Source organism: Rhinoderma darwinii, chromosome 4 (genome assembly GCF_050947455.1).
Source record: "Rhinoderma darwinii isolate aRhiDar2 chromosome 4, aRhiDar2.hap1, whole genome shotgun sequence".
NCBI classification, from domain to species: domain Eukaryota; kingdom Metazoa; phylum Chordata; class Amphibia; order Anura; family Rhinodermatidae; genus Rhinoderma; species Rhinoderma darwinii.
In genome coordinates, this window is record NC_134690.1 from 382,677,295 (window position 1) to 382,690,801 (window position 13,507).

The 13,507-nt window shown below is 45.9% G+C and overlaps 1 protein-coding gene across 1 annotated transcript in view; it reads left to right on the plus strand.

The window, feature by feature from the left end:
- The first annotated feature begins 3,147 nt into the window (after window positions 1-3,147).
- LRPPRC (leucine rich pentatricopeptide repeat containing) overlaps window positions 3,148-13,507 on the plus strand; it is a 135,681-nt gene continuing 125,321 nt past the window's right edge. The window contains exons 1-3 of the mRNA XM_075863229.1: window positions 3,148-3,405; window positions 8,329-8,528; window positions 10,490-10,612. Coding sequence (XP_075719344.1) covers window positions 3,311-3,405; window positions 8,329-8,528; window positions 10,490-10,612 — 418 coding nt within the window. The 5' untranslated portion in view covers window positions 3,148-3,310. The remainder of the gene's footprint in view (window positions 3,406-8,328; window positions 8,529-10,489; window positions 10,613-13,507) is intronic.

Here is a 13,507-nt window from a genome sequence, read left to right on the forward strand (position 1 = left end):
ATTCATTTGTGTGTTTGTGTGTTACTTTTTTTTATTTTTACACTTTTTCTTCCCTATGGGGGCTGCCATTTTTTTTTCCATTTCTGTATGTGTCGATTGACGACACATACAGACATGGAATACGGCAGCTCCAGTCCCATAGGGACTGCGAACGGGGCCCGTTCCATCCACTATCGTGTACGCCGCTGTGCATGCACCGCCCCCACACAGTTCAATTTGAAATGCGCGCTGTCCGGCGCCATTTTACTGTGGACCGGAAGTCGCGGCCGGACAGTAAGATTACTACTTCCGGTCGCGGCTTCCGGACTTGTGCACATGGAGCAGCGGCAGCAGACGGAGCGGATGGACCGGAGGGAGCGGCGGCGACTGGAGCAGGTAAGTTATTTCTATGTATCTTCGTGTTTCAGTGTGTGTTTACTACTGTATGTAAACCTACTACACTGTGTGTTAGCTCAAAAAATGGCGACACACAGTGTAGGAGGTTAGACCGTTCAAACCCCTCGTTTCTCCCGGCACTAGCCAGGATAAAGGAGGGGGGATTCTGAGAGCTCACTAGAGCGAGGGATTTTTACCCAATTTTGCAGCATAAAGCAATGTGGTTGCTTTACCACATGCAATGCTGCAATTTTGGGAATGGCTCCATCTAGTGACCAGTGCTGGGAAATATTATAAATTGAATCCAATTTATAATATTTCCTGACTCGTGAAAACAAAAAAAAAAAAATTAGAGCAATGTTTAATCACCTACACACTAATTGTTTAACTAAAAAAAACAAACAAACATGTTTTGCTGGCAACACATTCCCTTTAATGACACGGACAATTTTCATTTTTTAATTTTCGTTTTTTCCTTCCTCCCATCCAAAAGCCACAATTTATTTATTTTTTCGTCTACATAGCCGTATGAGGGCTTGCTTTTTTGCGGAACAAGTTGTAGTTTTTTTATGGCACCATTTAATGTACCACATAATGTACTGGGAACTAAAAAGCAAAATATTTGAGGGGTAAAATGGGCAAAAAACAGCGATTGCGATATTTTTTGGGGGGTTTCGTTTTTATAGCGTCTATCAGGTGGCAAAGACTACATGTTCACTTTATTCTACGGGTTGCTATGATTATGGCGATACCAAACTTATATTTTCATTTAAGTGTTACCACTTTTGTAAGAAAAAACTATTTGTTAAAAAATTAATTTTGTGTCGCAATTTTCTGAGAGCCAAAACGTTTTTATTTTTCTGTCGATTTAGTGGTGTGGCGGCTTATTTTCTGTGGGACGAGCTGGAGTTTTTATTGGTACCATTGTGGGGTAATTGCGATTTTTTTGTCACTTTTTATTCAATTTTTTTGTTGAATTCACCGTGCGGGTTAAATAACATTATATTGTAATTGTAATAAACACAGAGACGGAACAGTACAGAGTAATAAACACAGTGATGTCACAGTACAGGGATAATAAACACAGTGATGTCACAGTACAGAGATAATAAACACAGTGATGTCACAGTACAGGGATAATAAACACAGTGATGTCACAGTACAGAGATAATAAACACAGTGATGTCACAGTACAGGGATAATAAACACAGTGATGTCACAGTACAGAGATAATAAACACAGTGCTGTCACAGTACAGGGATAACAAACAGTGATGTCACAATACAAAGATAATAAACACAGTGATGTCACAGTACAGAGATAATACACACAGTGATGTCACTGTAATGGCAGGAAGGAGGTGAAGGGAAAGTGAGCCCTAATCTACCCACCGCCCTGTCCCTGCCTACTTGCAACGATCCGCCCTAGGTGACGGGGTACAACTGGGCGGCGGTCCCTACGCTGTCTAAGTGCACGGGAGAACAAACAGGGATCACGCAAGGGAAGGGGCAGTAGCCCACGGAACGCCACGAGGAAACGGAGCGGCGAACGAGTTGTCAGGACCAGGATGAAGTGGAGTATACCCAAGTGAGCACGGAGGAGGAAGCAAGCCGGAGGCAAAGCAAAGCGGGTTAAGCAGAACAGCAGCAAGGCAGAAGCACGGTAGAAGCAGGCTGGAGCAAGCAGCAGTGGGGCCAGGAATCCAGAAGAATTACAAGCACTGAGGAGGAGAACAAGGCAGGTAATAAAGGACAGGGGGCGGAGCTAACTCCGACTGACCAGGCCGCGATAGGCTCTCCCACTCCTGAGCCTGCCACCTTGGTTGGTGGGAGATGGTGTCAGTCGAACAGGTCTGGCCTCAGGTGTGGATTGATTAATCCCAGGAGTATACCTAGATGTAGTACCTGGCAGATCCCTAACAGTCACATCAGAGGTAAAATAAACAGAATGATGTCACAGTACAGGGATAATAAACACAGTGATGTCACATCAGAGGTAAAATAAAACACAATGATGTCACAATACAGATATAATAAGCACGGTGATGTCACAGTAGAGATGATAAACACAGCAATGTCACAGTACAAGGATAATACACACAGTGATGTCACAGCACACGGATAATACACACAGTGATGTCACAGTACAGAGATAATAAACACAGTGATGTCACAGTAGAGGAATAACAAACAGTGATGTCACAGTACAGGTAAACTAAACAGGGATATCACAGTACAGGGTTAATAAATGCAGTGATGTCACAGTACAGGTATAATACACACAGTGATGTCACAGTACAGGTATAATACACACAGTGATGTCACAGTACTGGTATAATACACACACAGTGATGTCACAGTACAGAGATAATAAACAGTGATGTCACAGTACAGAGGTAATGAATACACCCAATATATGGGGTTCATTATAGGGAAATTAAAATAACCAGAGGTATAACGAATTTTTCATAATTGTTAGACTTAAGACATTGTTAATAAAGTTTATTATTTTTCTTCAATCGTCGCAGTTTCCTTTTCACACAGACATTCTTATCAAAATATCCCTGGGATCTAGTCCAGTCATGGGAAGTTGAGAACAGCTGGAAAATACGTATTACCAATATTGCTACAACACAGGAATATCTCATGGTTGGCCTTTTCCGGCTCGACTGTACCACCACACAGCAGACTACAGAGGGGTATACACTTTTTACACTACAGTCTTGTCTATAACAAACATGCAGACAACCTCAGAATACATCCCGGTATAACACACTACAACATCGCTTCCCTCCTGCTCCGTTCTTACTCTCTAATCGACTTGTCGCAACCGAGATCGCTCCGCCATGACGTCATGCCACCCCTTTCCCGGTTATTGACAGTATTACGCTGTCACGTGTTCCCACTGCCCTTGGCCGGCGTGCGTTCTGATCAACATGGCGGCTCTACTGGCTGGTGCCCGGCTTGTTCTGCGCCAAGGCGCGCGCCTGCTGCCCGTGTATGCGCGGCGTCCTAGCGCTCTGCCAGTCAGGTGATTGCTCTTCTGCTTGTTTTATACGTATACGTGCGTATGTAGGTGTCCTTGAAATGTATAAGAGGCCAGCTATGTGTGCAGGTGTCTACCTGCAATGACCCGTGTACTGTTCCTTTGCCATGATGGTTTTTTTATTTTTATTTTTGCTCAGCTCCTTGGCACTGTGTGCAAATACATCTGGCTCTGGTGCCAGGGTGTGGGGTTATGCCCAACTCTGCTATGTTGTGGGGTTCATGCCTGACTGGTGCAGGTTTTGTTCCTGGAACTAGGGTTATGTGTGGGTTTTATGCCCAGGTTAGAGGCCACTCTGAAGATTTCATGCCCAGCTTTGGTGCCATGGTACAGTTTTCGTGCCAGAGACTAGTGCAGATTTTCAACTTTTCACTCTTTTTTTTTTTTTTTTTTTTTTTTTTTTTTTACAGAAAAGTCAATCAAGATGTTGCACAACCCCCAAATTTACATATATTGTCCCTCAGTTTCCTGCAGGAGCTTTGATACACGGGCGCATTGTGCCACTCATCTATGGGGTACAACATCACATGGCACGGCTCAATGTGTAGCCCAGGCTTTGTTTACCTGCATGACCTTGACTGTAATCCCGGACGTTATTCTAATAGGACTGTTGGGTGCTGGCGCTGATTGGTCCGGGTCTTCTAATCTTCCGGTAGATTATATTAAATGGAAAAAGTTTCATAGGAAAAAGTTAGGGGACAACGGGTGAGAAATTCTCCTTTATGAGCAGAATATCGGTCTGTGACCTTAGAATGCAGGAAGGTCACTGCGTCCTCACCCTGCGGGTCCTGCTCTCTGTCTGCAGCTGGGAATTGTTTTGTGATGTTACATTTTGATATTGTAAGGCTTCGTTCACATCTGCGTCGGGTCTCCGTTCATGGGTTCCGTGGGAGCTTTCCGTCGGGAACCCATGAACGGAATACAAACGGAAACCATAGATTTCCGTTACCATTGATTTCGATGGTGACGGATCCGGTGCAAATGGTTTCCGTTTATCACCATTGTGCAAGGGCTCTGTCGTTTTGATGGAATGAATAGCGCGGTCGACTACGGTATTAATTCCGTCAAAACAACGGAACCCTTGCACAACGGTGATAAACGGAAACCATTGACGGAAAGCTCAGACGGAACCCATGAACGAAGTCCCGATGCAGATGTGAACGAAGCCTTACTTTGTTACTTGGGGCATCTTGGGTAAAATGGATGTTCTCTTATAGGGATGATAAGGTTTTGTGTAATGTTTTGAAGTAAAAGCTCTGGTTTCCTGCCACGTATGAAGGGTGAGGACATTCCCCATAAAGTAGTCTCCACCTGGAATTATAAGTCACCTACCTTCGTGTTAGAGCATTCTGGGTAAGTTGGGTGACAACCAATATGGCCGGGATTAAAGGTCCGCACAGCTGGACAGTGCGGTGCATTGTCAGGTGGCCAATGCACCTAGCAGGGAGCCCTTGGCAGTCCACGAAAAAGGTTTGAGTAGAAAACTTTTTAGTAAACTTGCCATTGAAATTGTTGTCCTTTCACCCACTGCGAGGAGCTGCCGGTCCCCATTGATCCCTATGCATTTCTTAGGTCTCAACAGTAATGATGTTGCGGCCAAGAAAACACATGGGAATGACCTGGTGATGGGGGAGAGATGACGAATTTCTAGTTTGAGTGGATTACATACAAAGATGTTGTTTTTTGTCCATAACATGTTCTATTTGGTTCTGGAAAATCCCTTTTTAGGCCCTGTTCACGTGGAGTTTTTTTTATGTGGAAACCTAATTGGAAAAACGCACCAAAAAAAGGCCGAAAATGCCTCCCATTTATTTCAATGCGGAAAAAAACGTCTCGCGGCAAAAATAAGCGACATGCCCTATCTTCAGGCGTTTGTCTCTGACCTCCCATTGACATCAATGGGAGGCAGAGAAAGCGTTTTTTGTGGCATTTTTGCCCGCGGCGCTCAATGGCCGTGGGTGTAAAACGCGCCAAACGATGTGCAGGCAGATCAAAATCTGCCTCAAAATTCCAGACAGAATTTTGAGGCAGAATTTTGTGCCTTCAAAAAACACTCAGTGTGAACAGGGCCAACTCCTTAGGCCTCACGTCTGCGCTCGGCTTTCCCAAATTGTTCTGCTCCGTCAGAGGAGCAGAACGAAAAAAAACTGAAGCACCAGTTCTGCGTGACGGAAACCTCCGGTGGCTGACTGAAGCCATTAACTTTAATGAGTTTCCGTCTGGTTTCCGTCAGGGTGTCTGTGGTTTTTCAGTGTTTCCAATATTCCCGGCTGGATCTGCGACAGAGGCCCCTAATGGAGCCTCCAACACAGATGTGAACGAGGCCTTAATGACGTGGGCTTTTTTGGATCAAAGGACACATCAGTTTTTATTTGTATTTTTTATGTCTGTGTTCAGAAAGCCATCAGTTTTTTTTTTTATTTTTCTGTCGAAGTAGCCCTATAATAACTTTATTTTTGCAGGGCGAGATGTGTTTTTTTTTTTTTTTTATTGGCAAGTTTGAGGGTACATGTAATGTATTATTTAACTTTTCTGCCATAGTTTTTTGGGTTTTGCTTTTGAAGAATTCACCGTGCGTTGTCAATCAAATGATTATTTATTCTGTGGGTCGCTATGGTTACAGCAATACTAAAGTCACATAATTTTCTTTTTGTTTTTTCTACTTTTGCCAATTCAAAACACACTTTTTTTTTAACCCCTTCACTAATGCCATACGGATATATACGTTCTAACTGCCGATGCCCCGTGCAGTTAAGCAGGTGTATAGACGACTGCATGGAACGGGTTTAATGAGTGCAGTGCTTCTTCAGTGTGACTGCACTCTCATGTTGGCTGGGGCTTTGAGAACCCTGGCATACACGCCCTCACCCACTGTAGATAGTGCCACCCACAACCCCCTGTAGTCAGTGCAAAACCCTCTCTAGATAGCGCCACCTAAGTTCCCTCCGGCATCGGAATCACCTGCCAGCGCCCTGGCCGAGGATTCCCCTCCTAGAGGGAGCCCCCGCTGTCTCTCCATCCCAGCTGTAGACAGTGCCACGCCCCTGCAGATAGCAACCCCCCGCTGTAGATAGCATCACACCCCCCACTGTAGATAGCGCCACCTGAACTGACTCTAGGAGCGGAATCCCTGGTGTCAGATCGCACTGACTGTGGATTCCGCTTCTAGAGAGTGCGCCTGACGTCGCTGTCCATTTGTACAGTGACATTAGTAGCTCTCTCTAGGAGCGGTATCCCCGGCCGACGCTGGCCTGGGATTCCGCTACTGGAGAAGCCCCTGGTGTCATGATCGATATATGGATAATGATGTCAGCGGCTCTAGGAGCGGAATCCCCGGATCAGATCGGATCAGATCGCTCTGTGTCGGGGATTCCGCTACTGGAGAAGCCCCTGGTGTCACTATACATATATGGACAGTCACGTAAGAGGCTACTCCTGGAGTGGAATCCCCGCTCTGGCAGGGGATTCCACTTTTAGAGTTAACCCCTGATGTCACTGTCCATATATGGGCAGAAAACACTGGAGTAGATAAAATATCACTTTTACTCATAATTTTTTAAAAATGTGCAAATAAATGCATATAAAGACACACATTTTAATATAAAAAAATATGCTCCCTATTGCAGGGGGAAATTGACATTCTGTGCGGTTATTAAATGGCAATGTGAGCAGGTTGTAACCATGTTTTTCACAGAATACATATAAAGCTTATATGGACGGAGACATCAGGGGCTTCCTGTAGGAGCGGAATCTTCGGCCAGAGGGATTCCGCTCCTACATGGAGCTACAGTGGTGCTATTTACAGGAAGGGGGTGCCATTTACAGGGGGGGGGGGGGGGTGGCGCTATCTGGAGCGGGGATATTGCTATCTACAGGGTGGCAGACATTAGACTTTGTATTGAGTCCGTACACAATACATTTATTTCCGGAAAAAGCCAAACAGACACGAAGCGGCTGAGCGTTCACACGAGTGCTTCAGCTGCTTCGTTCTAGCGATTGGTGGGGGTCTTCCGTGCTCGGACCCCCACCAATCCAAACTTCTGACATGTCACTATGACATGTCAGAAGTTTGTCAAACTTTTAGCTACACTTTTTAAAAGTGGAATACTCGTTTAAAGGGGTGGTCTCAACATGACAGCCCCTTTCTTTATTGGAGCCGGCCTGGCAATCAACGGTTCGCCACTGGTCCATCTTCATAAACCACCAGCTATCAATTGGTATTGCGGAGGGGAAGCTCCCATTGGCCATACATTTTCTCTGCAGCAGCCGGTGCAGGTGATATGTAGTATTACATGGCGGCCAGTCAAATGTAATACATGGATGGGATGAGTGCGGCTCTCCTCTCTAGCTACAGGCTCATTCACACGGCATCCGGAGTTTTTTTTCTGCCAGATTCTGTACAATTATAGAATACTCCATTGGACTCTATATGTAGGAGTTATGCTTCCCTTCAATCATTTATTTCTAAGGGATAATATCTCTGTACACACAAAGTCGGATGGAGCATTAACCGCCCTGTGCCAGTGTGCATGAGTCCGAATAGATAGGGGGGTCCCTAACTGGGCTTAAAGCGGTTGTTCACATGGCTGCTTTCTTCCAAAAACACTTATCACTTCTGTCCATGGTTTATCTCTGGTATCGCATCAGCTCTATTGAAGTGAATGGGGCTGAGCTGTAATACCACGCACAACCTGTGGAGAGGTGTGGTGCTGTTTTTGGAAAAAAAAAACAGTCTTACGTTTCTAACTTTGTTCAACCCCATATGGATAAGATAGTGGTTATCCTGATGAAACAGTATTATTTACGGTTTTTAATGGTTTCTTATTGATGAAATTAATGATGCAAATTCTTGATAGATAATTAACTCCTATTTGTTTTATGTTTTTTTTTTTTTACATAATATTTTAGGTTCCTGAGCAGCTCATCCAGGTTATCTTCATTAGTTGCACAAGAGAAGGGAAACACAGAAGCAGAGTCTGCTCCGGCATCCAGGGTTAGAACATGGCAGGAAGGTTGGTCAATTCATCTGATGGGGTCCAGGCTGAAGAGAAGTGGACGTGTTGGCAAAGTAAAGTTGCTTAGAACCTTTGAAGAAGTTTGTAACACAGGTAAACGCGATGTGCCCCTTTTGAAAGCATTTTTTTTTTTCTCTTATTCAGACCTATTTGCACCTGGTTGATGCAGCTGCTGCTTCATGGTTACAGACTATTTGCAGCGTGTACTAACCGTCCTAATTGGGGTACAATCGCATGGTGTGGCAGAGAGCCGCATCATTGCCACATTACATCAACAAAAAAACGGCAACCATCTGTAGGCCACTCCGTGGGTTACTTATAAAAACAACAAAAAACGTGGTGCCCAAAGACGGCTCAGTTTAGCTAGACTTCACATATTCATATTGTCAGGACGCCGTGAGTGTAAATGTCGGATACTGAGAACACAGGCCAAACTCCCATTCTTCGCTTAGAGGAGGGCCCGCACAAATTGATGGGTTGTGAAACTTAACCCTTCATAGATTATGCTGATCCCACTGACCAGCCCAGCTAGTCTATGTTGGCACCACAAGGATCGAACTTCATTGTTCCCTCCTATTCATCTCAAACTTTACATTTCTTTAGTCTCTGTGGGGTGGGCAACCTGTCTCTTCCTAATCCCGCTATGATTGGCTGCTTCATGGGAGTCCCAGATCATGTGACACTTTGATGGCACCCAGGGGGACCTTATTCTACTAATTATTTGACTTCTGAAGTTGATTGGTTTGACCAGACCTTATTTAGGGCTTTTATGCAAAAGGGGGTAAATACATATCCACTCACAACTTTTCATTTTTTTTTTATTTTTTTTTTTAAACCACTGTAACTGGGACTATTTTGTGATGTCCAATACATAAAATAAAATTTTAAAATCCATTTTGTTTCCATGTTGTAATGCTAAAAACACCAAGGAGGGTGAGTTGGTGTAGAACACTTTTGCAAGGCACTGTATCCATGATAATGAAATCTACTTGGGTTACATTCACACTATGCCATTTTCAGAACAATAAAGTTCTATGGGTGTACTCATATGGCCGTTTTTTTAACTGCCCGTGAATATTGGCCATCAAAAAATAGGACATGTCCTATTTTTGTCCGTTTTCACAGCCAGACGGCTCCCATAGGAGTCAATGGATCAGTTTTTACTGGCCGTTTTTCAGAAATCATTCCTTGTAATGGCCGGTAAAAACTGATCCTGGCCGAGGACTGCCCGCATACAGCGCTACTTTGACTATGGAATCCTAAGCCAGAGCATCGCAAGATCTCTGGCCGGGGACTTCAGTCTTGTATAGAGCACCCCTCCATGTAGATAGCACCTTCCTACCTGAAGATAGCAACCCCCCCCATCCCCCTGTAGATAGCACCACTGTAGCTCCTTGTAGGAGCGGAAACCCTTGTGGCCAGACCCTGCTCTGGCAGGGGATTCCGCTCCTGGAGAAGCCCCTGGCGTTACTATCCATATATGGACAGTGACGTCAAGGGGTTACTCCTGGAGCGGAATCCACGGCCCGCTCTGGCAGGGGATTCCTGTCCTGACTGTCCACATATGGACAGAGACATCAAGGGCTTCTTCTTCATCTGACAATTTGACAGTTGATCAGTTTTTAATGGGCATTTTTTTTCACTGTTGTGTGATTGTAGCCTTATACATCTGTATCTTATTTGATTTATGCTCCATGCACACAAACGTGCTTTTGCAGCTGCAAATCCCCCGAAAATCCACGGGAGAATTGCAGCCCCATTCACTCCTGTGGGGCCATGTACACCACCGTGGGTTCCATGGTCCATGCATGGCCCAGGAGCCTGGACCGCAGAAAGAACGGGCATGTCTTTTTACGGTCGTGTTCTGCGGTCCAGGCTCATAGCAAATAATGGCCACGGCCATGTGCACGGCCCGCGATTTGTGGGCGGCTCGCGGGTGACACTCCGCCCCCGGCCGACCCGAAAATCACGGCCGTGCACATGGCTACGGTCGTGTGCATGAGCCCTGACTTATATTTTTACTTGTGTTATTTATTTTTCTTTTTATATTGTAGGTAAACCTAACAGCAATCAGGCCTGGTTCTTTTTGCGTGCCTGTGGATCATTTATGCCAGAGGTGCCTCTGGTGGAGCGAACGGAGATGGCAAACAGTATCTGGAACAAGCTGAAAGAATTGGGTATGGATTCATTTTTACCGCTTTGCTGTTTATACTACGTGCAAACTGCTCCCTATAGTTAAAGATTTATTAGCTGATCCTGCACCTGACCCCCCCCCCCCAGCAATCATCGGCCGCTGCAGGGGAAATGTAGTAATATGTGGCTACCATTTCAATGAACTGAAAAAAAACAACTCCCACTTGACTAAAACGGCATGTCCTTGTTAGAGTCGTTATTTTATGTGTATGGCCACTATCTCGGACATTTGTCATATCCACAAGATATGTCATACATTTCTGAAGATGCGGGTCCTATTGTCGGATCGGATGATCGGCTATCTACCTCCCCGGATGACATTCTTACTCAATTTGCATTATTTTACCATTAATTGTATTCCTCTGGGGTCGAGCTGGATGAGTTGGATTTGAATGGAATCTATTTTCCTACTTTGACGTCCGAGCAGGTGGGGATGTTGGATGCCCCTTTCACTGTGGAAGAAATATTGGAGTGGATGGCATCTATGTCTAAGGGGAAAGCCTCTGGGCCGGACGGGATCCTTCTTGAAGTCTATGTACAATGTGGGGAATTGTTGGCTCCTCAGCTGTTGACCCTGTTTGAGTATAGTTTTGGGAAATCTGCTCTCCCGGATTCGATGTGTGAATCAACCATAGCAGTGTTAATAAAACCTGAGAGAAATTCTGAAGATTGTGGGTCTTATAGGCCAATATCGCTGTTAACAGTGGATTACAAAATATTGACCAAGTTGTTCGCTAATCGCTTATGTACGGTGATACAGGATGTTATTCACCCAGATCAATGTGGGTTTATACCTGGCAAATCCACTTCTGAGAATATACGACGAGTACAGGTTGTGGCGCAGGTCGGATGGGGGGAGCAGCAAGACTGGGCCTTGGCTTCTCTGGATGCAGCCACGGCATTTGACTCGGTTGCATGGCCTTATTTACTGGTAGTGCTGCGATTTGGTTTTGGGGAGGGTTTTATTAAATGGGTTTCTATGTTGTACCGGTCTCCTAGGGCTTAGGTGTTGGTGAATGGGGTACTGTCCCCTTCCTTTTGCCTCCATAAGGGCACGAGGCAGGGGTGTCCCCTTTCGCCACTCCTATTTGCATTGGCCATTGAACCCTTAGCTATTCGAATTAGCCAAGATTCTGCATATATGGGGATTAGATTAGGCCCTAGAGAGGACCGTGTAGGTCTTTATGCAGATGACATGGCACTTTTTATGGCTAACCCTAATGCTACTCTTCCTAGAGCTATTTCCATTATCAATGTCTTCGCGAAGTATTCTGGTCTATTGATAAATTGGCAGAAGTTGTATTTGATGCCCCTGAGACGGGATGATTGTGGTTGGGGTTCCGATTTCTGTGGTTTAAGGGTTACCTCTGACTTCAAATATTTGGGGGTTCATATTGCTAGGGACAGTTCTCGATCTTATGATTTAAACGTCGCACCCTTGTTGAAGTATCTTAGGGATAAATTTCAAGCGTGGAAACTCCTGCCTCTGTCGGTGGCGGGACGCGTTAATTTATTGAAAATGATTGTTTTGCCCAAGTTCTTGTACGTTCTGGAACACGTAGATGTGATTGTGCCTAAACGTTTTTTCAAAATAGTGAACTCACTGTTTGCGCCGTTTGTATGGGGGGAGGGGGGATCTAAACTTAGGCCTCATTCACACGGCAGGGTTTCCCGGCCGGGTGCCGGCCGTTCATAAATCGGCCGGCACCCGGCTGCATTAGGAATAATAGACCCCTAATGGGGCTATTCACACGGCCGATTTTTTGACGGCCGGGAAAACCGGCCGTCAAAAAATAGGACATGCTCTATCTTCGCCCGGGTACCCGGCCGCCCGGCTCCCATAGAAGTCTATGGGGCTTGTTATTACACGGCCATCACCGGAATGTGTTCCGAGTGATGGCCGGGTTTCCCGGCGCTTGCGCTCTATCTCCTCCTCCTCACAGCGCAGAGTGCATGTGAGGAGGAGGAGTTGATGCCATTCGGACGAATGGCATCGCTGTACACTGTGTGGCAGGGCAGGGGTGTACAGCAGGTGGAAGGGAGCGCTGCGCTGGCTCCCTTCCCCTGCTTGAAAAGCACCCTGGCCCGGCGACACCTTCGATGGCGCCGCTAGCAGCTGCTGCGGCTGCTACTACTGTAGCGACGCCACTATAGCAGAGCGGGGAGGTATCTCCCCGCTCTGCTATGTGCTAGCCGCACTTTAGCTCCTTGAAGGAGCGGAATCCCCGTGTTTTCGGGGATTCCGCTCCTGGACAGAGCGCTTGATGTCTCTGTCCATATCTGGGCAGTGACATCATGGGAAACTCCTGAAGCGGAATCCCCGAATACATGGGGATTCCCCTTAAGGAGTTGCCGCTGATGTCACTGTCCGGATCTGCCCGGCCCGGCACGGATGCAAAACTTAATGCAAACCGGCCGGGCAAAATGGACGATTTTACCGGCCGACACTCGGGCTCGGGAACGACCCGGTCGTGTGAATCCCGCCTTAAACTTTCTACTATTCAGAGACCTAAGGATGCAGCTGGAGCTGCGTTGCCGGATGTATTCTTGTATAATCTGGCGGGCCAGCTTCGATACCTGGTGTCTTGGGTCTCTCCCCCCTTGAATTCTAATGCTGAATTTCATTTGGCTCATGTCCTGGAATTTAAAAATGTAAAAGTACTGGAGCCACATGACTTTAGAAACCGCTCTTTGTTATCCTTGCACAAGTTAGCCAGACGTGTTTGGCAACAAGCTAAATCTATAATGGGATTTGAGGGGGTGGTTGCGGACATCCCACTATGGAATAATCCGAGTTTTTCCCGCCTTTTTGGATTACCGGGGAAGAGTTATTGGATTTCTAGAGATGTACATACCTTGTTACAAATTACGGCAGACAA